Raw genomic sequence first — 27,201 nt, 5'->3', positions numbered from 1 at the left:
TTGCCCCTCTGGGACAGGTGCATCCCACCTGCCACCAGCAGGCCAAGTGTCTCGTATTGCTGCCTATGCTCAAAAACCCAAAGCCCTGCCGATAACACCAGTCCCAGAGCCATGAGTTGACCTGTTGCCTCTTCCTATTAATTTCCTCATTCATGGTTGCCACTGAAGGGATAGAGGAGAACACATCTTGCACTCCTGATCTCTTAAGCAGCCAATATTGTGTATGTATTTCTCAGTCTATCACCATGGTTCGTCCAGGAGTTTCCCTCACAATATTCCAAAAGTTTGATAAATAATTCTAACAGATAGAACACATTTGCAAAAGGGTCAATTCCTTCCCCATCTTGGGAATATTGAATCTACTACTTTGGGAATATAGCCCAGCTGGCTCGTGCTGACTATGCCAGATATTAAAAGAAAATACACCATACTGGATCCAACAGCCTGAGAGAGGCAAGGCTGCTGCAGCTCTGTGCCACCAGATCCATGCCCCCTGGTCCATGCCCCCTGTAGCAAGGTTGAAGATGTAGTCCCAGGAGGCACAAACACACACAGAGCAAAAATATATGCCCCGCATATGTGTTTGCATACTTAAATACATCTGTACATATATATGTCTATGTATACATACGTACTTACATATCTATGTGACTGGTCCTACAGATCACAAACAGACACTCAGAGTACTTACGCAAACACAGACAGCACCAATACCTCATTCTGCCTCCACCTGTGGCTGAGCAGGATGGGGGTCTGCTAGAGACAATATAAATACATATGTACAAGGTGGATCCTTCCAGCAGCTGGGCTCAGACACTTTGTTTCTGCCCAGATCACCTAACCCCCTCTTCTTCCACACCTTTGGTTCCTCCCTTAAACATCCCGTCACTATCCCTGTGTGATCCCAACTGCTCTTCCCCTGCATCCCACAACGTGCCTCGCCCCCAGCAGCAGCAATCCTCAATCTGAAAGGAGAGCTGCTCCCTGTGGGTCATGGTGGTGGGTTTCAAACCTGGATCCTGAGCCTTGTGCTGCATCAGAAGAGCCCTGGGAAGTGCTCGGCAAAGGGGCCTGTTCCTCCGGGGTCCCCACTGCACCCTGTGCTTGAGGAGGAGTGCTTTTGACAGTCTGGTGGCTCCTGTGACGGGCCTGGGAGTAGCTGGGGAGGGTGTCATTTGGGGTCCCCCTCCTGGAATCGTCTCTCTGTGTTCTATTGTGGGTGTGAAGACAAGTTTTTATCACATAACCTAACTCAGGGCACTTGGACATTGCTTGCATGCCAGCTGGGCTTCCTCTGTGGGAACAATGTGGCACCTGCAATAGGAGGTGGAAGAGAGATCTTAAGAGGCACACACAGATCTTTCACGATGTTTTGGGATTCATTCCTGTGACTGTCCTTGTCCCAGAAGTTGCTGGTGTCAGCTGTTCCAGGGGTGGGATCAGCTCCTTGATCAGTCCCTGTCTCTGCAGCCTATCATAACCGAGGGGAGGAACGCCAGCTGCAGCCTTGTGACTAAAGAGGTTCAGCAAAAGTCAGCCAGGGAGAGGCAATGTTGTGGCTGAACCCATGAATAAGACCAAAGCCTTATTTTCTTCTTTCTGTAAAAACATGCATAAGACTGAGCCTTTTTCACTTACTGCTTTTTCTTTCCATCAGACTTAGCTGAGGTGTGATGGCTGTGAGTGAATGATTTTAGCTATTTATTGTTTGTTGTTGGAAATGTTGGAAATGCCAGAAATGCCCAGACCAAAGATGTTTTTCCTTATTGCTGTTGTGTTTTCAGACTTAACTGCAGCAAGGCACTACTTTGTAATGGGCATAGTATGACATTGCAATAGTCTCTTCCAGGGATATTATGCGGTATCCCCCATCAGAATTCCTCTGACACACAGAAGGAAGAACCAGGCTGATGGGGTGTAGAGGCTTGGCAGTGCTGCTCTGTGAACACAGAGTGTGAACAAGCATGGAAAAAGGGATGGGGCCAGGGCTGGTGACAAACAGCTATAGTGTGATCACAAGGATTTGGGCAGACAGGGATGGAGTAAGTCACAGATGCATTTGGAGAAGAAGCAGAAAGAGTCAAACTTGGTGTTTTGACTGGTGTTACCATAATGTCTGAGGCCTCATCAGCATGTTGTTGTGCCATTTGTGAATGTTGTGATGCCAGATAGGCTGGGTGACAGCTTTCACTTTTTTTCTGGTGCCAGTGGTGTCACTTGAATGGCTCAATACTGTACAGAACCTGAACAGACCAGATTTGTTGCAACCATTCTAGTTGGCATAGCTCACCAGTGTCATTGCACAGTGCTTGCAAGGTGTGGCAGGCTAACAAAGAGAGGGAGAAGCTGTTGCCCAACACCTTTTTTAGGGTTTGACTACTCAGTCAGCTTGTTAGACACAGCTGAAGTGTATGTATGACCTGTGACATTGCCACAGCATTGCACAGTCCTGTGACCACACCAGCTGATGTCCATGGGTGATGAGGTGTTGTCTGTTCCACAGGAGTAATGTTATCTGCTGCTCCAGGGGGCCTACAAACTCCTTCTCATGGCTGAGCTACCCTGTTAGGTTGATAAAGTGGACCTGTCAGAGACAGTTTCTGTAATGAACTGATACAGATCCCAGAATTTGGAGGGATTTTGCAGCCCACATTTTGTAATCCAGGGTTTCATCCTGTGCATACACTGCAAGTAGATAGGAAAGGGCCTGAGTAAAAGGACTGCAATCTAGTTAGAAGTCCACACACTCCCTGAAAGAAAAAGATGATCTGCTTGAGTCAGAAGCACGAAAAAAATATCATGGAAAGTAGGGAGCGGGACCCCCAAAAGCCCAAACAGTTCTTTGGCACGTAAAGGGGTTTCTGAGCAAAGATGCTTTCTACTGCTTTTGTTTGGCATCCATGAAAAGAGGGCTATCTATGTAGTATAAAGACTTCATGCTGATTTGTCATAATTTTTCTTCCTCTGAAAGGAACTTGGTAGCAATACTGTTCACAGGTGGCAATCAATCCCACAGACAATTTCTCAGGTGTCTGACATGTGACTCTGGTAATGGGTTTGGAGATCTGGTGACACTCAACTAGGACTGTAGTCAGGGGAAACTGTCCTGTGAAGCTGTAAAATGCTTATCAAAGCCTTGACCTTGAATGCTAAAAATAGTGATTACTTTTGACCTTGATTACATACCAGTGATGAAACAGTAACATACATCTTCATATTACTGGATTGCTGCTGAAAAATATAGCTTTGGAAACTTTACATATATGTGTGTGTGTGTATGTATACATATATACATGTATATATGTACGTGTATGTATTTATACACACATAGATATATATGCATAAATTGCATTCAATAAATACATTAATATGAAATGTTTCACACATGTATCTTATAACCTTGGAAAGCCTAAGAAGAATTTAGTATTTCCATCTTCAAGCTTGATTTGAATAATACTTTTTAAACAGGAAGCAAAGGGGAAAAAATGCCGAAAGCTCTCAGCCACTGAATGCTGTCTTTCATGTGTCTTAAATTAACAATCAGACCTGTGGAAAATTACTAAAGGTTATATAATCTAATACATAATTAGAAGTGACTATGGTAGACTGAACACCAGCCATAAGTCTGAACAGTAAGTCCTCCCTAGGACTTGGTGTCAGTTGATGAGAAGCTCAACACACCCTGGCAATGTGCACTGGCAGGCCAGAAAGCCCCCCACATCCTGGGCTGCATCCCCAGCAGCGTGGCCAGCAGTGAAAGGTGGGGGGGGGATTCTGCCCCTCTACTCTGCTCTGGTGAGACCCCTCCAAGTGCTGCCTCCAGCTCTGGGGCCACCAATATCAGAAGGACATGGACCAGTTGGAGCAAGTCCAGAGAAGGCCATAAAGATGGTCCAAGGGCTGGAGCCCCTCTGCTGTGAGGACAGGCTGAGAGAGTTGGGGGTGTTCAGCCTGGAGAACTCGAGAAGGCTCTGGGGAGACCTTAGAGCCCCTTCCAGTCCCTAAAGGGGCTCCAGGAAAGCTGGGGAGGGACCCTTGATCAGGGAGTGGAGCCATAGGATGAGGGGGAACAGTTTTAAACAGAAAGAGGAGAGATTTAGACTACGTATTAGGAAGAAATTCTTTGCTGTGAGGGTGGTGAGACCCTGGCCCAGGTTGCCCAGAGAAGCTGTGGCTGCCCCATCCCTGGAGGCGTTCAAGGCCAGGTTGGACAGGGCTTATGAGCTAGCTGGCTGTGCTACCCTTGGAATGTTGGTTTGCACATCACTTTAATGAATGAAAGTGGATCTCATGTCAGGTTTAAATACTATATCTACACTATGTTTCAAAGTGCCTTGAAGGACTGAAGAGGTTTAACCTGAAAAAAGGTCTCACAAGACACAGGATTTAATGGAATAATTGATGATTAGACTGGATTACAGGAAGATTAAACTCTTTTTTTTGGCACAGAAACTTTGAGTTAAAATCTATTATATTCCTAAAGCAGAAGTTATAAGATATAATTACATTCTGTTGCAAAGAAATTATTTTTCTCCCTTATGGAAGTCTTAGATGAAATTCCATGGTGAGAATGAAGGACGATGTCTGATTAGACCACTTCAGCAGTGGCCAATACACTTTGAAAATACCTTAAGCAAGATTTTTAATTGAATGAATTTAAATAGGTGAGAAAAAATGTAAACCTTATAAGAAATCAGGATAATGATTAAAATACAACAGTGAACTTCTCATTATTTCCATGGGAAAATCTCTACAATTTTTATTATCTAGGCATTCATTATCTAGACATTGATGAAGGACTAAGAAGTGATTACGAAATCAAAGTGGCAGATTTTCACATTTTGTGCAATTCTCTTTCACTTTGCATTACTGGAAGCATTTACTCTTCACTTTCTGCTTTCTTGCCAATTTCACGGCTCTTTGCTCGGAGCTTGTTGACCTGTGACTCTGCAATGTCAGCCCGCTCCTCAGCTTCCTCCAGCTCATGCTGGATCTTGCGGAACTTTGTGAGATTGACATTGGAGAGCTCCTCCTGAGGATAGGAAGAGATAAAACAGGTTTTAAAATGTTTAATAATGTTCCGACTGTAACACTGCACTAGACATGCTCCGGTATTTTGCCTTTACATAATGAAAAAAAAGAAAAGAAATGAAAAGAATTAAAGGCAAGGCAAGAAAGAAAAGAAAAGAAAAGAAAAGAAAAGAAAAGAAAAGAAAAGAAAAGAAAAGAAAAGAAAAGAAAAGAAAAGAAAAGAAAAGAAAAGAAAAGAAAAGAAAAGAAAAGAAAAGAAAAGAAAAGAAAAGAAAAGAGGAAAGAGAAGGGAAGGGAAGGCAAAAGGAAAGGCAAGGGAAGGCAAAAGGCAAGGGAAGGCAAGGCAAGGCAAGGCAAGGAAAGGCAAGGCAAGGCAAGGAAAGGCAAGGCAAGGAAAGGCAAGGAAAGGCAAGGAAAGGCAAGGAAAGGCAAGGAAAGGCAAGGAAAGGCAAGGAAAGGCAAGGCAAGGAAAGGCAAGGCAAGGCAAGGCAAGGAAAGGCAAGGCAAGGAAAGGCAAGGAAAGGCAAGGCAAGGCAAGGAAAGGAAAGGCAAGGAAAGGAAAGGAAAGGAAAGGAAAGGAAAGGAAAGGAAAGGAAAGGAAAGGAAAGGAAAGGAAAGGAAAGGAAAGGAAAGGAAAGGAAAGGAAAGGAAAGGAAAGGAAAGGAAAGGAAAGGAAAGGAAAGGAAAGGAAAGGAAAGGCAAGGAAAGGCAAGGAAAGGAAAGGCAAGGAAAGGCAAGGCAAGGAAAGGCAAGGCAAGGAAAGGCAAGGAAAGGCAAGGAAAGGCAAGGAAAGGAAAGGCAAGGAAAGGCAAGGAAAGGCAAGGAAAGGAAAGGCAAGGAAAGGCAAGGAAAGGCAAGGAAAGGAAAGGAAAGGAAAGGAAAGGAAAGGAAAGGAAAGGAAAGGAAAGGAAAGGAAAGGAAAGGAAAGGAAAGGAAAGGAAAGGAAAGGAAAGGAAAGGAAAGGAAAGGAAAGGAAAGAAGGAAAGGAAAGGAAAGGAAAGGAAAGGAAAGGAAAGGAAAGGAAAGGAAAGGAAAGGAAAGGAAAGGAAAGGAAAGGAAAGGAAAGGAAAGGAAAGGAAAGGAAAGGAAAGGAAAGGAAAGGAAAGGAAAGGAAAGGAAAGGAAAGGAAAGGAAAGGAAAGGAAAGGAAAGGAAAGGAAAGGAAAGGAAAGGAAAGGAAAGGAAAGGAAAGGAAAGGAAAGGAAAGGAAAGGAAAGGAAAGGAAAGGAAAGGAAAGGAAAGGAAAGGAAAGGAAAGGAAAGGAAAGGAAAGGAAAGGAAAGGCTGCTAGCGTGTAATTCTCTTTAATAATTCTAGGAGAAATCCAAAGAAATAGTTTAAATGCTAAAAGTTTAGATGGTTAATAAGATATACGAGGAATTCCTCTCTGGATAGGAAGTGCTGATGCACTTTGGAATTTTTGAATAATTATATATAATTACAGTCATTTTCATAATATCATTTTCCATTTATTTACTGCTATAAAACTATGTATCACAACTTTTGAAGGTGTTTTCTTTTTTTTTTTTTTTTCTGCTAGGCAGATATGTGAAATAAAGAAAGTGAAAGGAAGCTGACATCTACCCCCACAATGTTGACCTGAGCCTTTGCTGGTCTTCCCAGTGCCTCAATAATGCTCACAGAAAAACTATTCTACACCCCTCCAGACCCCACAGCTGTTCAGCTGTCCTGAGTGCACAGTGAGAAACAGACAAAAAAGTTAAGGGTTTGAAAAGAGCTATGCAGGCGAAAACACCAACACGGAATTCCACCTCCACCTGGATGGAGACTGACTCTGCACACAGCAATACTTACAGCCTCCTCAGCTTGTCTCTTGTAGGATTTCACCTTCATTTGAAGCTTGTCCACCAGATCCTGGAGCCTGAGAACATTCTTCCTGTCTTCTTCAGACTAAAGAGAAGGACAAGAAAGAGAATCACCTCTTTGCTCCCCCTATTTAAATGCCCTCTACAGGAAGCAGAGAGTAATATTCTTTATAGACTATTGCTGTTCAGTAAAACAGTGATAAGCTGGATCTTCCTAACATGACCAGAGAGATAATTTCTTCTGATTACCAGTCTTCCCCTTTTTAACTGTGTGACTCAGGGCAGAAAGAAATCCCTCAGGCCTACATTTTGGTTTGCTGCAAGAAACAGTGTGTGAACCCAAGGAGGCCTCCTGCCATACCTGGTAGGTCAGCTCCTTCACCCTCCTCTCGTACTTGCGCACACCCTTCACGGCTTCAGCGCTGCGCTTCTGCTCAGCATCCACCTCCCCTTCCAGCTCCCGCACCTGCAATGAGAAGTCCAGCTTTGGAGCTTCCCCTGTATCTCCCCAAGGGACATGATTGCTCATGCACAAATACCAGCCCTACGCACTCTGGCCTCCAGCTTCTGGATTTGTTTCTTGCCTCCCTTCAGTGCCAACTGCTCGGCCTCATCCAGACGGTGCTGCAAGTCCTTCACCGTCTGGTCCAGGTTCTTCTTCATCCTCTCCAGGTGGGCACTGGTGTCCTGCTCCTTCTTCAGCTCTTCTGCCATCATGGCTGCCTGATGAAAGCAAAGAGGCAAAGCCATTTTGGGGCTGGAGACATTTTTGGGGAGAATACATTCATCATCAGTACAGAAAGAAGCCCCCAGCTCACATCTGTGATGGCCTTCTTGGCCTTCTCTTCAGCATTACGGGCTTCCTGGATTGTATCCTCCATTTCACTCTGAATTTGGGCAATGTCTGTTTCCAGCTTCTTCTTGGTGTTGATCAAGCTGGTATTCTGTTGAAGAGCACCAGAGGTTTGTTTTTGTTAGCTCATTATTTCAAATCAAGAACATTACAGGATTTTGAACTATTTCAGGTAATCTAAAATAAACTAAAACTAACTAAATAAACTAAATCGATACCACAAATCTTTCTGTAAAATTTCTTATCATGGGGAATTACATTTGGTTTTTTTTTTTTTCCCTCCAACAATTAATTTATCAATTTGAAAAAGAATACTTAGAAATATAATCTGTGCCACATCTCATGGCACCAAGGCAGGCACTGAAAAGTAATAAAAATAGAATGAGAGAAGTCAGTAAAATATCTTCTCTTCAACGTAATTAGGAAAGATTAATTCACTCATCAACTGAAAAGAGAAGGATGGATGCCTTCCAGCATCTTTTCAGCATTTGAAACCAGATACTTTCCATAGACTTGACTGACTGCTGGATGACTGCTATGACACGTAGCTCATGTCAAAGTCTGCTTGACATGGGCCACATCAGGGCCAGGAGTTCACTTCCACTGCCTTGCTAAAGTGAACAAGCACATTTTTGAAGGAATATGAGGATTCCCTAGTGCTACATTTTAACTGAGCAAGGAATGAATATTGCTGGAGTCTCAGAGTTTCAGTCCCTGACTGCTCAGATAGCAAGTTATTTGGCAAGGCTAAAAGGCAAAGGCTTTGGCTCTAAGTGTCTTTCCCTTGGAGATTATGATAGGATGCAAAGAAGGAAGAAGCATAGGTTTCATCGAATGCAACCTGTGAACACAGACAGTGTACACTTTCTGCAAAGGTTTCTTTTAGTATCATGATGATTACTTCAGAAAAGATAACTCTTGTCTTTGAAGTTGAGCGTCGAATGGTAACTGGAATAAAGCATACCCATGTTCTCCTACTTACCAAGAGTGCTATTTGTCACCAAGTGACCTCACCTGGGTATGGAGGAGCTGCACACGCTCACTTGCATCCATCAGTTCCTGCTCAGCCACCTTTCTACATCTCTCTGTCTGTTCCAGTGCTGCCCGTAGCTCCTCAATTTCAGCCTGCAGCAGGTTTGCTCTGCGCTCCACCATGGCCACCTGCTCCTTCAGGTCCTCCTGTGTCCTGAGAGCATCGTCCAAATGTATCTGGGTATCCTGTAGAGCCATTGAAAGAAATTATAAGCAGATTCTGACCTGCTTGGCACTGAAAATATCAGCTAAGGCATTTCTTTGTTGGCAAATTCTGACCTTGAGCACTCCCTGTGTGTTTCTCAGGTTCTTTTGTGCCTCTGCAGCCACGCGGTTGGCGTGGCTGAGCTGGATCTCAATTTCATTCAGGTCTCCTTCCATCTTCTTCTTCAGCCGCAGGGCTTCATTCCTGCTCCTGATCTCAGCGTCCAGGGTGCTCTGCATGGACTCCACAATTCTGAGGTGGTTTCTCTTCATCTGGTCAATCTCCTCATCTTTCTCCGCTACCTTCCTGTCAATCTCAGACTTCACCTGGTTGAGTTCAAGCTGGAGGCGCAGGATCTTCCCTTCTTCATGTTCAAGGGAGGCCTGGAAAAGAACAAATCAGAATACTTCATATGTGACAAATGTTGAACCTGAAGCTCTGAGTAAAAAGGACTGCCATGTTTTAATATCACTACATTTTTATGCAAACACTCTTTTCCTCTTGTGCCTGGGAATGACTTCATAGCACTTACAATAAGATAGAGAAACAAGGTGTGTTAAACTGATAAATAATGCTGGGTACCTCAGCTTCCTCCAGGGAGGCTTGGAGTTCAGATTTCTCCTGCTCAATCTGCTTCTTGACTTTCTCCAGCTCATGAATCGCCTTTCCTCCCTCGGCAATCTGCTCCGTGAGGTCGGAAATCTCCTCTGTGGGAACAAAGACCAATGGCACGGTCAGGCACAGAGCAGAATGGGAAGGGCCCTGTCACACCAAGGTGACAAGCATCTTTGGTGACCTGCAGGCACAGACCCATACGGAATGGTGGTAGCGATGGACAGGGAGAAAGACCTGCCAGGAGCAGAGGGCCAGGGACTTACGCTGCAAGTTCTTGTTCTCTCGCTTCAGCGTTTCCAGGTGGTCCAAGGACTCCTCATAGGCATTCTTCATCTTGAACAGCTCCGTGCTGAGAGAGCGAGACTCCTTCTGGGAGGCCTCCAGCTCAGCCTGCGTTTCCTCATACTTCTGCTTCCACTCTGCCAGGATCTGAAGAGAAACGGGGCGTGAGTATGGATGTGGCAATCAGGAGGGGAAGCTCTGCCCAGGAGCCCCAGGCCTGGAGCCCAAAACACCTTGTCAAAGTTCTTCTGCTTCTTGTCCAGAGCTGCGCAGGCAGCATTGGATCTCTCCACGTCAATCATCAGGTCCTCCACTTCATTCTGCAGCCTCTGCTTTGTCTTTTCCAGGGAGGCACATTTGGCATTGACAGCTTCAACGTGTTCCTCCGCATCCTGCAGGCGCTGTGCCAGCTTCTTCCTGGGAGGAGATAAGCACGGCTCCAGGTGAGGAAGCAAATGGGAGCCTGTGGTGTGCAGCCAGTAGGTTTTTCACAAGAGCACACTTAGCCACTTGCTAGTGTGTGTTCCCGATTTAGAGAGAGGTATAGGACCTGTCCCAGCCAGCCACTGTATTCCTATGTCTGAATCCTGGGTTACAGCAATTCACTCTATTCACTCTGCTATTCACGCTAGCATCTCTCGGCTCTTCTGCATCTGAAGAGCTTTGCCGCTTCTACTTTTCCCCAGTGCATAGCTGCTCTTGGTTATATTTTCTCTCCTCCTGGCACCCTACCCCAAAGCAGAACATTGGCTTCTTCCTGACAATACCACAGTGGCCTCCTCAAATTTCTGTTCTTAGTCTCTGCCAGTCTTCCCCACGTTCCTCACATACTTGGCCTCCTCCAGCTCCTCCGTGCGCTGAATAGCATCCGTCTCGTATTTGGTTCTCCACTGGGCCACTTCGCTGTTGGCCTTGGACAGGGCACGCTGCAGCTCCCCCTTGGCCTCCTGCTCCTCCTCATATTGTTCCCGGAGCAAGTCACAGTCGTGGCGAGCAGACTGCAAGGCATGGGCCAGGGCGTTCTTGGCCTGGTTGAAAAAACAATAGTGTGAAAATGAATGGAAATATCCTGGGAAAGCTCCTGACCAAAATCTTGATGGACCTTCTGAAGTTACTGAATGAGAAAGGAAGATCCAGGAATCTGAAAAAAAATACAAAATAAAAGGATAGACTGCAGGGAAGTGGATCAGTGTTAATATGGGAAAACATGCACTGCATTACCTAGGTGTATTTTTTCTCCCTCTCATCTTGTTTATTCTATTATTTAATACATATCTTAAAGTTCTCCTAGACAGGAGGAATTCAATCGATAAGACAGAATTTGGAAAGCTTTCTCACCTTTATCTCTTCCTCTAAGTGCCTCTTGAGTTCCTCAATCTGCTGCGTGAATGCCTGCTTGCCTCTTGACAGCTGAGAAATTAGGATATCTTTCTCCTCCACCTGGCGTGAATATTCACCTGGGAAATTTCAGATCAGTAAAAGAACCTTTTTATGATTAATTTAAAAGTGTTAACCTTGATAATTAAATGCACATAAAAGTATCTTGAATTAAACAAGATTTTATTTCTTTCATGGAATCCTAATCACTGACACCTATCCATATCTGTGAGTATGCCAAAGTGTTTCTCTTAGAGGCAAAAAATGAGCTACATCATGCTTCTTTGTCCCATATCTGACTAGTCTTGCTGTATATTTACACTAACTCCAGTGGTCACTTCAAGCTTTGAGCTTACAGAAAGAGCACTATATGGTTTTTTATGTGCTCAGGTATATCACTGTCCTCTCCTGGATGTCTTCTGGGAAGCAGAAGGGTGAAGTCTAGGCTATGGGATAGATGAATTCTTTGAAGTTCCAGTCAGAGAACCATAGAAAAGTCCAGGTTGGAAGGGACCTTGAAAGGTCATCTGGTCCAACCTTTCCTGGGAAAGGGAGCCTAGATGAGATCATCTAGCAGCCTGACCAGTCATGTCTTGAAAACCTTTAGTAATGGAGACTCTATCACAGTTCTGGGAAGGTTGTTCCAGTGACAGGTTGTCCCAGTCCCTTAATCATGTGATTGGTCCTGTTCCAGGATGTCTGTATCTCTATGGTACTGGGCAGCCTAGCAGTTGGCACAGCACTCCATGTGTGGCCTCACCTGTGCTGAGCAGGGGGAAGGATCACCCTCCACTAACCTGCTGGCAACACTTCTACAGCAGGTCAGGATTACAGAATCCTGTAATCCAAAGGTGTGGCCACCTTTGCCACAAGAGCACATTTCTGGCTCATGTTCAACTTAGTTTCCACCAAGACTTCCAGGATGTTTTGACCCTTTTTTAAAGCCCCAGCTTACATATGGTGTCATCTTAAAAAACACAAATGTCTTACCAGATTCTGTCTGTAGCCGAGCTCTCTGAGCACTAATGTCATTAATTGTGCGCTGTTGTTCCTCCTCCTTAGTCTTAATCTCACTGAGCTGATCTTCTAGGGAGCGACACATCTTCTCCAGATTTGCCTATTTGCATGAAGAACAGAATGAAAGATGATTGGTCATTCAACACATAGTTACTGAGAATCTGAAGTCTTACGAAGGACAGAAAAAAACCCAATGATTTAGAAGGAAAGTCAAAATGTCTCAGTTAACTGACAGATCATTCTATGAAACTTTCATCCTTAATTCAAACATTTGTATAATTTATTAATATCGCACAATTTTTCAATAGATAAAAAGGATGATGGGACACTAACATGAGGAATTATTTTAAATTTCTGTTTGAGTCAGTGATTATGTCACTGAAGTATTTAAGGAAGGTAAAGAAAAATAGGAATAAATAGGAAAGGGCAGGGTAGGAGTAATTTCTATTTTAGAAGGAACTAAAAAATGGATAAGTTCAGGGTCTTTCATTTCACTGTCACAGTATTCTGAACTAAGCAATAAGATCCTAGTTCCTTAGGTTAGGTGCTTCAGGGGAAGTATTTTAGCTCTCACCCAAATGACACAATATATTAGTATACTGATACTGAAATATATAAATTAAAATACAAGTTGTAAAGTGCAAATATTTATTTTGAAGTATATTTTATATATTTTATATTATATTTCTATGTTAAAATATAAACACTTGATTATGTTTGAATTATTATAAAGAAATATTTCAGTACCTTGGCTTTGGAGACAGACTCCATGTTACTGGCCAAGTCGTCAATCTCCATCTTCAGCTCACTCTTCTCCTTCTCCAGCTTCTGCTTCACTCGCTGCAGGTTGTCGATCTGCTCCCCAAGCTCAGCCGTGCTGTCCGCGTGCTTCTTCCGCAGGGCGGCAGCCGTGGCTTCGTGCTGCAGCGTGGCCTCTTCGAGGTCGCGACGCATCTTCTGAAATTCTGCCTCACGCTTCTTGTTCATATCGATCTGAGCTGCGGTAGCCCCTCCTGCTTCTTCCAGGCGCTCGCTGATCTCCTCCAGCTCCCTCGAGAGGTCAGCCCGATGCTTCTCTGCTTTTGCCCGAGAGGTTCGCTCTGCCTCAATTTCCTCCTCCAGTTCCTCAATACGCGCCTGGGGAACATTAGGCATCCTTCACACCCATGCCCTTCTCCTTCCTGACCCAAGACTGCCTGAAAGAGGGGAAGGAACAGACACTTGCCTGCAGCTCCTTGATCTTCTTCTGTAACTGCATGCCCAGGGCTTGCTCGTCCTCGATCTTGCTCTGGATCTGGCTGATTTCAAAGTCTTTCCTTTGGGCAAAGCAAACCATGTTAGAGCTCAAAGAACACAGACAAGTCCACCAGCCCAGCACTCAGGTGCCCCACAGCCACACTCACTTCTTCAGTTTCTCATCCAGCTGCTGCTTGTCATTTTCCAAATCCATTATGCTGTCATGGGCCAGCTTCAGGTCTCCTTCGAGTTTCCTCTTAGCTCTCTCAAGGTCCATGCGCAGTTTCTTCTCCTGCTCCAGGGACCCTTCCAGCTGAACAGAACAAGGCCATCAGTGCTCTACCAGCCAGGTCTAACTCCATACCTGTCCTGTTCTTGCTGTATGGCTGTGTGCTTACATCGTCCACTTGCTGCTCCAGCTTGGTCTTAGCTTTGGTCAGCGTGTTGACTTTGTCCTCTTCTGCCTGCAGGTCATCCAGTGTCTGCTGATGGGCCTCTTGGAGGGCTTTCTTCTCTTTTGTCAGCTTGGCGATAGTCTCATCCAGGGTTGCCATCTCCTCTGTGAGGTTTTTCACCTTTGAGAAGAATGGAGCAAGTGTAAATAAAGGAAGTAGATACAGAAGTCCTGTAACAGCACAGTTCCCTTTTCCAGAGCACAAGTGACAGGTTCTGTCTCATACCTTGTTTTCTGTGGCATGTTTTTCCTTCTCAACCTTGGCCAGTGTTAACTCAAGATCGTCAATATCTTTCTTCAGCTCTGAACATTCATCCTCCAGTTTCCTCTTCTTGGCTGTCAGCTCAGCATTCATCTCTTCTTCATCTTCTGCTCTCTCTGTCAGCTCCTTAATTTTAGCTTCCAGCTGGATTTTGGTTTTGATGAGCTGGTCACACCTTTCCTCAGCATCAGCCAAACCATCAGCTTCCTACATATTATTCATGATCATAACATACCAAAATTATATAGCATACAAAGTTGTATAAAGACATGGTAATTGCTGATGTATGTTGCTATGTGTGATTTAAAATGTCATATTGTAAATTATAGTATTTACTGACTGGAAAGTGATTGTTTCTCTCTTGATTTGACAGTATAAGGAACCAGCTGCAATAATTAATTGCAAATGTATTAATATTTTTAGATTTTAGCTTAGCTTTTCTGTGTGGTTTTCCTTCCTATTTTATAAGTATATTTTTAAAATAAATACTGGTTTTGGGATAATGTGTCTGGTTCTGAGACATTTGGGTTCATTTTATGGAGGACATTACAAGCCAAAAACATTAGCAATACTCACAGCCTGCACTTGGAGCTGCAGATCGTTTTTCTCCTGCAGTAAAGAAACCATTTTCTCCTCCAGCTCCTTCCTCTTTGCCTCAGACTTTGCAAGCTCTTCCTTGGTTTTCTCAAACTCCCCTTTCATGTTGGCCATCTCCTTCTCAGATTCTGCACTCTTCAGCAAGGGCTTGATCTTGAAGAACAGCTTCATCCAAGGCCAGTGCTTGACATTCATGAAGGACCGAACGTTGTACTGGATGCAGAAGATGGACTCCCTGAAAGGTAATAAAAACATATTATATTACTTATTTTTAGATTTATAATACATATTTAATTGTATACATTGATATGTATAATATGAAGTTCTAAATATAATAGTTTATACTTTTAGTTCTATATGTCTTTTTGTATATAAAATATTTATTATGTATTTAATAATATATTTTTATTAATAATCTTCAGTATATTGAATATATTTAGAAATTTATTTATATCTCTGAAGAAAACTCCCTAGTTTGATGTTGATTATCAACCTGTATGGACAGCTTTGTAGCCAAGATGTTTGGCTCACTTCATGGCCAAAGAAAAGGAACACCTCCAGAAGCTGACTTGGTCCCTTTAATGAAACTTATCCAAGGAAAGAGGATTACTTCTCTTGTGCTGGAAGTATGTATTTCTCACCTTATGGTTATAACAGTGACTTAAAATTAACTTAGACTAGATATCTGGTTTCTGGGCATACATATAATGTAGCCATATAGAGAATTTAGCAAAAATTAGTACAAAGGGTGATATAAGTTAAAAATTATAAACTTTTTCCTACATCAGGTTTCTATACTGCTTCATCTACTGCCAGGATATACTTGCAAATACATCCATATTAGTAAACTGAAATAAAGAGAAATAAATAGATTTTGCCAGAAGCAGCTTATTTTCAGTGTTCTTCTTGTCATTGGTATCTGATGAGGATTGGCCCATAAGGCAAAATAAGCATCTACCTCCTCTCCATCATTTTCTTGAACTCCACTCTCATCAGGAAACCCCTGCACATAGCTTGTGTGCGGGTGATGAGCTGTGCCAGCTTCTCATCTCTCATCTCCTCCAGGAGTCCCAGCAGCCCAGCTTTGAAGAACACCTTGAGAAAGAGAATGTTGTAGTACATTAAAAATTGTCAGGTATTGCAAGCACAGTACGTCAGGGAAGCAGCATTTGTACCTTGGTGTGGCCAAATTTGTACTGAGTGTGGTCCACATCGATTGACCCAAGGAGCTTCTCAGAAGCCTTCTTGCTATCAATGAACTGTCCCTCTGGGATGGCACTTGCATTAAGCACCTTGTACCTACGGGAGGAAGTAGAATATGAAGGTGGTCAGATTCATGAAAGCTCAATCAAGCCTTTACCAACTGATACCATTGTTAAGATTCTCTAAAGGGGAATCAAGAGTGGAAGAGAGGTGATCAAGTCTGAACTCCATTCGATTGTTTAGAAATCACCTTTTCATGGTTAAATGTGTTTTTAGGAAAAACCTTGGACTTCTTTACACAGAATGGGTACTGATTTCCATGGGTATGAAAGTCAGCTGATGTATTTCACATGCCCTGTTATGCCTTATCTCCAAATGAGAACTTTATGTGTAAGAGCAAAGTGGAGAGGAGAAGCAATTCTTCATTCAAAATAGCGGCAGCACATACTATCTGAGGTTTTTCCTGCAGATATAGAACAAGCAGCAAGATCTTTTTATTTTATTTGGTTTTCCAACAAGTTAGTCTAGAATATCTTCCAGTTTCTTTATCCACATTTCTGTGTTTATGGCTGCAAGTCATCTTACTTTGCTACCCATAAGTTAACTAACTCTAAGCTAGTCAACATTTCTAGATAATTAAGTTAAAAATGTTTTATCCCATAGCAGAATATGAAACAAGGACAGGAATAAATAATTGCCCTTTGAAAATGCCTGTTCTAGTTAGCTATAGAAAGAAACTGGACGGCTGACTTGGACAATTGATTTTTCTATGCCTAAAGGTAGGTACAATGAACTGCTCCCATAATTCCCACAGTAGATCAAGCAATTAGGAAATTCAAATTATTCAACATTGGTGGATATGGTAGAGGCTGGATGACATGGAATCTGACCTCTGTTTAAAGTCTGCATAGAGTATTCTGCTGGGGAATCCTTTCCTGCAAATTCTAATCCCTTCCAGCACGCCGTTACACCGCAGCTGATGCAACACCAGCTCATGTTCCATGGCACCTAATAAATAACATAATGAATTGGTACTTCATTGTACTGCACAGAGCAGAACATATTTATCACATCTTTGAAATTTAACAACTTACCAGGTGTTTTTGTTTCATTTGGAATAAGGCATCGCACAAAATGGGGATGTGTGCTTCGCAGATTGCTCATCAGTTTGTTCAAATTTTCCTTAAGAGCAAGAGCAAAGACTTGAGTTTAAAAACATCATTTATACAATCTCAATATTAGATGGAGTAAAAACACCGTAATAAAACCCTGATCAGCATTTTTTTTTTAACAGAACTTTCAGGCAGTTCTGAAAGATTACTTCCAAGGATTCAATGAGAATCCTTCTTTATTAGGAAGAACATGCTTTTATCCTTTCTGAACATAAAGATTTTGTATAGTAGATAAAACTCAGACTTTTCTGAAGTGAATTTTCTGTACTTTTTTCATAATGCAGTGATATTTAGAATGATTATTCTACAGTACCCGGAAGAGAGCTGAGACAGTCTGGAAAGAAGAACCCTTCTTCTTGGCGCCCTTCTTGCCACCGCCACCACTCTCTAAACAACAATATTTTTTAAAAAAGAAATGAACAACAAAAGCACACAGTTAGAATCTGAAGATCTTTGTAGGTTCATCTTAAAAAAATAGCAAATGTAATAATATGATCAAAATTTGTAAATGCATACAGTGTTTAAAGTTACAATGGTAGACTTGATTTTTTTCAGATGATAGCTGAATGAAATCCAGTGACTTCAAGCTTAAGTTAAGAAAATGAAACAGAAAATAAAATGTAACATTTTGCATAGTAAGATATTCAAGGAATAAATAAATTGCTAGAGAATACATCAAAAGCAGTCTTCATGTATCTTTACATCTAAGGGTATGTATAAATTTGGCAGCATGTTGATACATTTGATTGTATTCCCTGAATTATTTGTGAATGCCCCATATTGCACAAAACTGGTTTGTCAGCTAGCCTGCATTAATGTTGTAGTATAGTTGTCTGGTCTTAAAACCTACAGATGTATTAAGGTCTGCAGGGAAATGTAATATCCTTTACTAGTTTGAATGACTGAGTTCCAAAAAGTAGATGAGGTTTTGGGGTTTCAGTTTCTGAAATGTAAATATTATTGCAAAATATTATTGCAAGATTTTTTTTCCCGTAAACTATAGTAGAACTGATTTCAAAGAAATCACCTGCTTCTGCCCCACCAACAGAGGCAAAGAGTAAAGCCAGTGTCTTCAGTGATGATTTCTGGTACAACCCCACAACAGTTTCGTTCAGGGGATCCTTGTTCTTCTCCAGCCAGCCAGTGATGTTGTAGTCCACCGTGCCAGCGTAGTGCACCAGGGAGAAGTGGGCCTCAGCCTTGCCTTTGGCAGGTTTGGGCTTCTGGAAATTGTTGGACTTGCCCAGATGCTGGTCATAGAGCTTGTTCTTGAAAGAGGTGTCAGTTGCCTTGGGGAACATGCACTCCTCTTCCAGGATGGAGAAGATGCCCATGGGCTGGAAAAAATAGCATCTTGTGAAGAAAGAAAGTGTAGAAGCAAGAAGCAGACAGAATGTATATGAGAGAGGAATAGAAGATAAAAACTCTACAAAAAGCCCTCTTCAGAATGTGTAATCTTATGTTTTCCCAGAAAAGGCATTTTGTTAGTGGATATGCCATCACTTATATGAAAACAAGCTCACCCCTAAGTTTCAGAGTTGGGATAAAGATCTAGCATGTAGAAATTCACTATGTGTGTGTTAGTTGAAGATAGAAAGAAAAATAAATTAAATTAGTAGCATTCAGATGTAAGGAAGAGTTTACACTTCCTAAATACTTTTTCTTAGGTACAAGACAGAAAATTTCTTTAAACATATTAAAATAGAAGTTGCTCAGTGTATTTACTCACTCAGCATGCATTAAAAAAATACACACATTTGGGTATGAACTCCAGAACACTGACTGGGACTCAAATGTTCCCCCATGTGAATCATATGCACTACGTGACAGATTCCCATAGTCATTGAAGTAACCGACAAACAAAAGTGTTTATGAAATGTTTGGAACCCAGAAAAAATGATGTTATTTGCTGCATTAAGCATAAGTGCCACACATTAGAGTGGTCTAATTTGAGCATAGAAGATTCCATTTTCTGTTTTACATTTGGAAAACTATTAAGCGTGTAAGGCCCAAGAACCTTCTCAATGAGCTCAATGCAGGCAGCTAGGTCCATCCCAAAGTCAATGAACTCCCATTCAATCCCTTCCTTCTTGTACTCCTCCTGCTCCAGCACGAACATGTGGTGGTTGAAGAACTGTTGCAGTTTCTCATTGGTGAAGTTGATGCACAGCTGTTCCAGGCTGTTGAACTGTAGAATGCAAAGAGATTTACTTGTGAAGCTCAGTTCCAGGAACACTTCCCATCTTCCAATAGGTTTTATTTTCAACCCATTAAGTTCTCCATGATTGGGATCCTGAATTTCTAGTCATGGGACTGGCCAGGCCCTGGCACTGTCTCAACATATTTCTGAGCTCTCAAAAGAATTGCAGAGCTTAGTCTAAATCCAACTTTTCATCTGCTTGAATTTGTCTACAGTGCCAGTCTATTCCCAAGCATTCAGAGGGATTCTGGATTCAGCAGTAACAAAAATCTTCCTTCATGACACCATAGTTTAACTTCCTCAAAATCTGTCTCTGCTATTATCTAACAGTTGTTCAAAATTTTCATATAAATTTTCTATGCAATTTTCACTTCTGCATGCAACAACAGACATTATAAAAACCTTCAGGCCTTGTGGCATAATACATACTAGGGACACCAAAAGAGTGTGATTCCTACATGATCGTCAGGACTATACAATAAATTAAAAAAATCCATAATTCAAAACAAAAAAACCACCCAAATTATTCCAGTTTCTTAATGCCTCTTCCAGGAAACTTGTATGAAGGTCCTACTCTTACATCAAAGATCTCAAAGCCAGCAATGTCCAGGACACCAATGAAGTACTGTCTGGGCTGCTTTGTATCCAGCTGTTGGTTGATACGAACAACCATCCACAGGAACATCTTCTCAAAGACAGATTTTGCCAGAGCACCTACTGAATTGTATACCTAAAGAAAGTAAAAGAAAAGTTACCATCCAGGGCAAAAGAGGAAGTTCAAACTTTTTAGTTCATGTCATTTGTTTTCTTCTTACCTGCTGCACTGTTTGACCCTTGGTCACATATTCATTCCCAACCTTGACTCGTGGGTAGCAGAGGGCCTTAAGCAGATCTGCTGAGTTCAGACCCATCAGGTAGGCAGCCTTATCAGCAACTAAGGAAACAAGTGTACAGCAGGGTTGAATATTAGCTCTCCAGTAGATAAATCTTGTAATAATTCAAAATAATTACTGCAGAAACCACATATGCTTTGTCACGTACTTGAAAATATTGTAATTTTTCTTGATTTACTGGTTTCAATTCCCCATTTAATTTAGATGACTTGTAGATGCAAATACTCTTCCAAATGTATTTACAGTGAACATGTGAATTTTGAAACAATTGACTACACAGACATAAGGGCAAAGGGTCATGAAAATGGCAGGTCAAACAAGTCACAGTTTCTGAATAAACTGGAAAAGGAAACTGGTTGGTAGTGAAATGCACTGTACTGAAAATTTTAGTCAATGAAACTATTGTCATTAGAGAGAGAGAAATAGATTAGTGAAGTATTATGCCAAAAGTATGAATAGGATACCTAACTTTCATAGTGGGAACACATTCCCCCTAAGGATAAATATCACACACATAGATCTTTTTCAATTCTCATTTTCTCTGAATCTAGACTATTAAATACAGGAACTTGAGCACTGGAAATACTCTGTCATGACTTTCCATTTTGCTGCCTGTCTCTTCACACAGCAAAGATAATATCAAAAACCAGTATTATTTACAGTTTCCTTTAATGTGAGAAGGCCAATGCTCATTATAGAACATATATATACAGACGCTAATTTTGAGCATTTCTACTTTATGTTATTTACAACTAAATATTTAATGTGCATTTATCACTAGAAAGAGTAAGGCATGAAGCAAGAACAAAATTGGAACTTATGTTTTATTTCCCTTTTGTAGAGTTAGTTTTTAATAATTGAATAGTCGCCTAATTTGATTATACTCTAGTATAACTCTTTCCTATGGATACATTCATGTAATGATTACAGCTATTATTTGCAGCCTGTTCTACTGTTACCGTTCATCATTATCAGATTCATTGCCATTGCATTTTCATTTATGTCTTAACTTTCCTAAAAAACCCCACAAACCAAACACACACACACCCCCCCATAGTACATGTTTATGATATATGCAAATAACGCTGGTTTCATGGAAATAATTCCATGAACTTTTAAAGGAATGCACCTTTGAACAGATCTAGACAAATCAAATGTGATAGACATATCTTAGCTGTCTATTTTTTCAAGCAGAAGTCCTGGAGACATGCTGAGACTCTACAGAAAGTGTAGAACATAGGAGGCACAGCTGCAGTATTAACTAATGTTCCTTTTTAACCCCCCACGTAAAATGAAGCAGCACAATGCTCTCAGTTCAGGCATAGTGAGCCGTCTCCAGAATACGGGCTTTGAAGCAGAGCAGCTTCAGGACTTTGGCTTCTTGTCACCTGGAAACAATACGATTAGGAGGTGACTACAGCTGATGGTAAATGGTAGTAGCTACCTGGGTACCTAACCTTCAGTCAGTGAGCAGAGTGACTCCTGGATCTGTGCCAGGCCTGGGAAGCTGCCATTCAGCATAGCAGCAAAGCTTGCTTTTCTGGAAGTGTGCTGTAGGATTCACTGCCCTTATAGTATAAGTATAGCTGCCCTACACTTATTAGTTCACACTAATCTGCATCTTCCACTGAGCTGTGTTCTTCCAGCAAAGTCCTCCGGTTAGGACACGCTTATGTTCTACAATACTAGCACCTGAGGAAACGCACAGGCCGAGTCAATGACCATGGCTCTGAGTTACTGCCTGTATTAGTGAGTGTTCCGGTATATACTGTGCTCCGGTATATATCATGCCGGTACCTTCTGTGCCGTCTGGCTCTGCCTGCTCCTCACGCTGCTTCTGCTTAAACTTCAGGTTGCCATAGTGCATGACAGCCCCCGTCAGCTTGTAAATGGCTGTTTTCTCATCAGGAGTGAAGCCCAGGATGTCAATGGCACTCTAACCAAAGAATCATTAGAGTAAGAACCATGCCTGCTAAAGGTGAGAGTCTGTCTAAGAAAACTTCTGTGCATTACTTACGTCGGTGGCCATCAGCTCTTCCTGGTCGTTAATGCTAGGAACCGTGATCTCACCTTGACTCACGTACAGATAGTCATACGGGTTGGTGGTGATCAGCAGCATCTCTGAAAAGAAGAACAAAACACATACAGATCAAATGTAAATGACACGTCAAGGAATTAAACGCTGCTCCCTCCGTGGCCTTTGTCTGCAGAAGTTAGTGATCTTTCCTACCAATTAGCTCTGGCTTCTTGTTGGACATGATCTGATAAAATATGTGGTAGCTTCTTTCTGCCTTCAGCTGGAAAGTGACTCTGGACTTCTCCAGCAGATCTGCCCAGGGCAGTAAGACAGAGTTAGTGCAAGAGCTGGGGCAGGCTGGAAGGAAAGGGATCAGGCCAGAAGAGTCACTTACATGTTTCAATGTCAGCAGAAGCCAGTTTGCCTGTGGCACCAAAATGGATTCTGATGAATTTGCCCTGGAAGAAGCAGAAAAGTCAATACAGATCTAGTTCACCAATTCTGACGGCAAGAATATTCGAACCAGTGTGTCAATAAGAAAAAACTAATTTTGCCCCAGGCAACAACTTACAAAGCGTGAGGAGTTGTCGTTCCTCACTGTCTTGGCATTACCAAAGGCCTCCAGCAGTGGGTTGGCACTGATGATTTGATCCTCAAGTGTCCCCTAAAACAGAAATCTTATTGTCACGGTATAGCTCAATAAACCTGACAATTGCAGGTTCCTACCCCTGGGACCTCACCTGCATTTTGCCTGTTGGCTGCTGCTCTTCCTTCTTCTTATCCCCGCTGGCTGCAATTGTTGCAAAGTACTGGATGACACGCTTTGTGTTCACAGTCTTCCCAGCACCGGATTCTCCACTGTCCAACCAAAGAAAGAAGCAGAGAGCGCGTGGTCAGGCAGGAGGTTCCCTGGCACCGGGCAGCCCTGCCAAGACCCGAGCAGGGGGTGTACATACGTGATCAGGATCGATTGGTTCTCGCGATCTGTGAAAGAGGCAGAATGAAAGATAGTGTTAGCAGTTGCCCTGAGTACCGCTAAACTGAATGAGAAGTAAATCTGTAAATGGAATTTGGGACTTCTCCCAAGTCCAATAGTAGTAGTCCAAGTAGTCCAAGGCTACCCAATTCCCTTTCAGGTCCCAACAGCAGAAAGTAGAATCTGAAAAGGATGCATAGAGCTGTCAGAGGTATGTGGTCCTCAGACAAGCTGTGTACCCTCTTGTGCTTCACACAGTCCTCCCCAAGAAATCTAATCAAACTGCCTCTCTGCATTCAAAATAGAGGATCATGTGCAATAATAATTCTTTCTGTTCCCTCAGTGGAAAAAGTTGCAAAGTCAGGTAGTAGTTCTGCAGTGGGAGAGTGTAGAATTTCATACAATAAAGTGCAAATTATACACAGTGCTGAGTCCATGCATGCCTCTGAGTAAGTTTCACGTGAAATTACTTCCTTCATCAAGTTCTCAGTCATAAAGCTCCATGGAGTTTTTAGTTGGCTTGTCACATGCTCCAGTGAGATCCGTGGGGCTTTTTGGTTTAGATTGCTGTGAGGGAGGTCAAGCACTCACCAGTCAGCATGAACTGATAGGCGTTGTCAGAGATGGAGAAGATGTGTGGAGGGGCCTCCTGGCGCTTCTTGCCTCGGTAGGCCAACACCACCTCCGGGTTGTACACCGGCAGCCACTTGTAGGGGTTGACAGTGACGCAGAAGAGACCCGAGTAGGTCTGCGAGGAAGGGAGATGGCACGTTGGCTTCCACTTGGCCACTTCCAGAGCAGTTCCTCCCAGCTACCCAAGGGAAGAGTGCTGCTGGTACTTACGTAGATCATCCAGGCTGCATAACGCTCTTTGAGGTTGTACAGCACAGCGGGTTCGTGGAGGTGGGTCATCATGGCCATGTCCTCGATTTTATCGTACTTGGGAGGGTTCATGGAGAAGATTTGATCTTCCTTCACAGTCAGGGTCTGTAAGAGGAAAGAGAGATAAGTGCATGTCAGCTGAGTTCTCAGAGTGGGAATTTAGTGCTGCTTGTAAATCTTGCATTTTACTCACCTCTCCACCTTCAGTCTTGACAGTGACCTTCCCTGATTCCTTGCTCTGGATTGTGCTTTTCACATAGGATTCCTTTGCATGTACCACAAAGACTGATGTCTTGGCATCAAACGGCTTGTTCTGGGCCTCGATTCTCTCCTTTTCTGACTTTCGGAGGTAAGGAGCCGCCTCCCCAAAGATGGCCATCTCGGAGTCTGATGACATGGCTGCAGTTTTCTAGGGGTAATGCACCAAGTACCTGTGAGAGTATAAAATACATTAGAACAGCGTATGATAGAAGAAACACTCCTACAGCACAGGGGATTAGATGGTGTTTTGTTGTATGTATCAACTGATTGAATTGACTCATTCTTCTGCTAATTCAGAGCTGTGCTCTATAATTATCTTTCCTTTATTTCTCTTTTATGTAGTCAGATCTTTAGGCTTACTGGACGGCCACAGTTAACACAGGAATGGGTTTTGTGTTTCGTTTTTTTTCCCCCTTTGTTGATTTAACAGGATCACAGATCCTTTCCAAGGTTCCAAACACTGTACTCACTACATATTCCCAGTTTTGGAATTGTGAAAGCCCTCTTGTGTCTCTTGTTTAGTACCTTTCAGACTATGAGATTTGTTTACAATAAAAGACTGGAAGAGGCACTCTGGATATGCAGAGAGCTAATATTATTAGCACTTCTTATTAAAGACATTCCTTTGGGATAAAACAGCCCAAGTTGTCAAATACTTCTATTATTCTCCAGACCCATCTGCTAACAAACAAAGCCGATATCCTCCACTTTGATCTTTTTCATAACAGAAACTGTGTAATCTTGCATTCATGCGCTACTATTAAAAAAAAAAATTATCATTAACCCTATGTATTATTGCCAAACAATTGACTGAAAAGTGTCATGCAATCGTGAAGCTGGAATTCACATATATTGTTCCAAAATCAATACTGTTGCAGATATGTCCTTTTACTTTTTAGCCTAATTTTATCTAGGTTCATCACCTAGTAGCTTTTCTGAATAAATTCAGAAGTTCTTATGTCTATCAATACTTTCACCCATGGCAGACCTCTAGGTGAAAATCAAATAATTGGTTAACTTTTCCTTGAGAAACAGTTTCACTTCAATTACAGGAAAGATATTCTGAACTTAGAATATTTTTTAAACTCTTTTCTGAACCCTTTAACATTTTGCAACCTCATTATTGAATTATGGCCAGTGTAACAGAAATAATATTTTAATAATTGTCACAGTATTTTTGTACAAAACTTGTTCCATTCAGTATTCCACTGTGTACATGTGAAAAAAAATTGCTTTGCCTTCTTAGCCAGCAAAGATATACTTTTGGACACAACTTAGTGTTTTCAACTCAAATGCATGAGTACAATCTCCTGACTGATGGTTTTGTTTCTAACTACATGATTTTTCACTTCATTATAGTGTTATTAATAAAATGAGACCATTTCACAAAATAATTACATAAGGTTGTAAAATGGACCCAGTCTTTCACCAGCAGTTTTATCATTACCTATAACATCTCACTTTTTCTTATAAGATTCCTAACAGGAATAATACTAGCATATTATATATATTACTATATATTATGTTAGTATATACTAATATACTATATATAATATATATTACTCTATACTATATATAATATACTTATTCAAAGCATGCTAGTTATATTCTTCACACATGATATCTTGTTGACATTCTATAATTTTGAGGGATATATTCCAGTGACAATATATGACAAAATTAATATAAATTATTGTAAAATTAATATGAACAGTTAATTTTCCTGATGCAAATATTTAAAACTTTGAATTTAGTTGCTGTGTCTTTTTCTGCTTATCTAAGTAGGTATCATTCTTTCTTAATTTCCCTGTGATTATTAATATTTGCTTATATAATTATATCACAATTGTGCAATATTTTCATAGGCACAAGAAAGCTTAAAAGGAAGCTCAGACTGAAAGGTTTTCTTTTAGAAATTTGATGTTTTGATACACAACATTCTAACCCAATTCCCCAAGCCTCCCTGTGAATAAAGAAAATATTAACATTATTTAAATGCGTATGTCTTTTCCTGTTTCTTCCCAGCTAGTGCCAGTGACCCTTAAGGACTGAGGTAAATGAAAAAAAAAAAAAAAAAAAGATAATTGTTTGCTTTTGTTTGCTTCAAGAACATATTTAATTTATGGACAAGTAATTGGAAACTACTTCCTGATGTTTGCTTGTTTGTTTTCTTCTTAAGACAGTTTCTCCTGAGCCTAGGATCTAATGTTAATGTAGGAAACCACTCTGTATAGAAGAATCTTGGGGACAATATAAACAATGAAGCAGTGATCAGTACTTTCAAGACCACTGCCTTTAAGAATCTTTTGGCAAAGATATCAGCAATCCAGTCCAATTCTCATACTGTATTTATACAATGGACATAAATATAAGGAATACAGGGGTTGCCAGCGTATTGCATAGAAGTTCTACCTTAGAGCATCTCTATCTGTCCCTATTCAATGAGTGAATAAAACAAGATCTTACCTTTTGTGAGACAAGATGAATTGCTTGCAGACTGGAAGCTGGTCAGTACTGTAAAACAGAATTAGCAACTTCCTTCTTACTGCTGCACAGAATCCCAGCAAACATTTATAGACAAACAACATATGGAAGCCTTGAAAGCAGACTGAAAATCCCAGCTGACACTGACAGTCCCCCATTGAATGAATGTGAGTGTCTATAGGAATGCACTGGTGCTTGTGGAATGTGGAGCCAGTTTCCCTTCATCCTCCACCTCTCCAGTCCAAAGTCCCTGACACTCTTACCTTAGAGATATCTGAGGAAGGACAAGACACACTGATCCCAGGGTACTTTTATAGGTTGTGGTCTG

The 27,201-nt window shown here is 41.8% G+C and overlaps 1 protein-coding gene across 1 annotated transcript; it reads right to left on the bottom strand.

The window, feature by feature from the left end:
- Positions 1–4,879: 4,879 nt before the first annotated feature.
- On the bottom strand, positions 4,880–24,525 carry LOC141472907 (myosin-1B). The gene is made up of 38 exons (XM_074160194.1): positions 24,322–24,525; positions 24,090–24,233; positions 23,838–23,994; positions 23,227–23,254; positions 23,011–23,128; positions 22,842–22,934; positions 22,665–22,728; positions 22,484–22,582; positions 22,271–22,374; positions 22,051–22,189; positions 20,176–20,294; positions 19,941–20,090; positions 19,178–19,348; positions 18,188–18,497; positions 17,474–17,547; positions 17,083–17,170; positions 16,879–16,996; positions 15,961–16,084; positions 15,744–15,880; positions 14,765–15,020; positions 14,153–14,395; positions 13,871–14,047; positions 13,640–13,785; positions 13,462–13,552; positions 12,984–13,373; positions 12,210–12,336; positions 11,181–11,299; positions 10,674–10,870; positions 10,076–10,259; positions 9,824–9,989; positions 9,528–9,652; positions 9,020–9,328; positions 8,723–8,926; positions 7,674–7,799; positions 7,408–7,578; positions 7,217–7,321; positions 6,845–6,940; positions 4,880–5,032 (listed from the first exon to the last, which is right to left on the bottom strand). Exons 1-38 carry the CDS (start codon positions 24,523–24,525, stop codon positions 4,880–4,882), a joined length of 5,826 nt encoding a protein of 1,941 aa, XP_074016295.1.
- Positions 24,526–27,201: the final 2,676 nt, after the last annotated feature.

Source organism: Numenius arquata, chromosome 17, assembly GCF_964106895.1.
Source record: "Numenius arquata chromosome 17, bNumArq3.hap1.1, whole genome shotgun sequence".
NCBI lineage: Eukaryota > Metazoa > Chordata > Aves > Charadriiformes > Scolopacidae > Numenius > Numenius arquata.
Note: the sequence above shows the minus strand (reverse complement) of the source record. Positions and strands in the feature narration are given on the sequence as shown.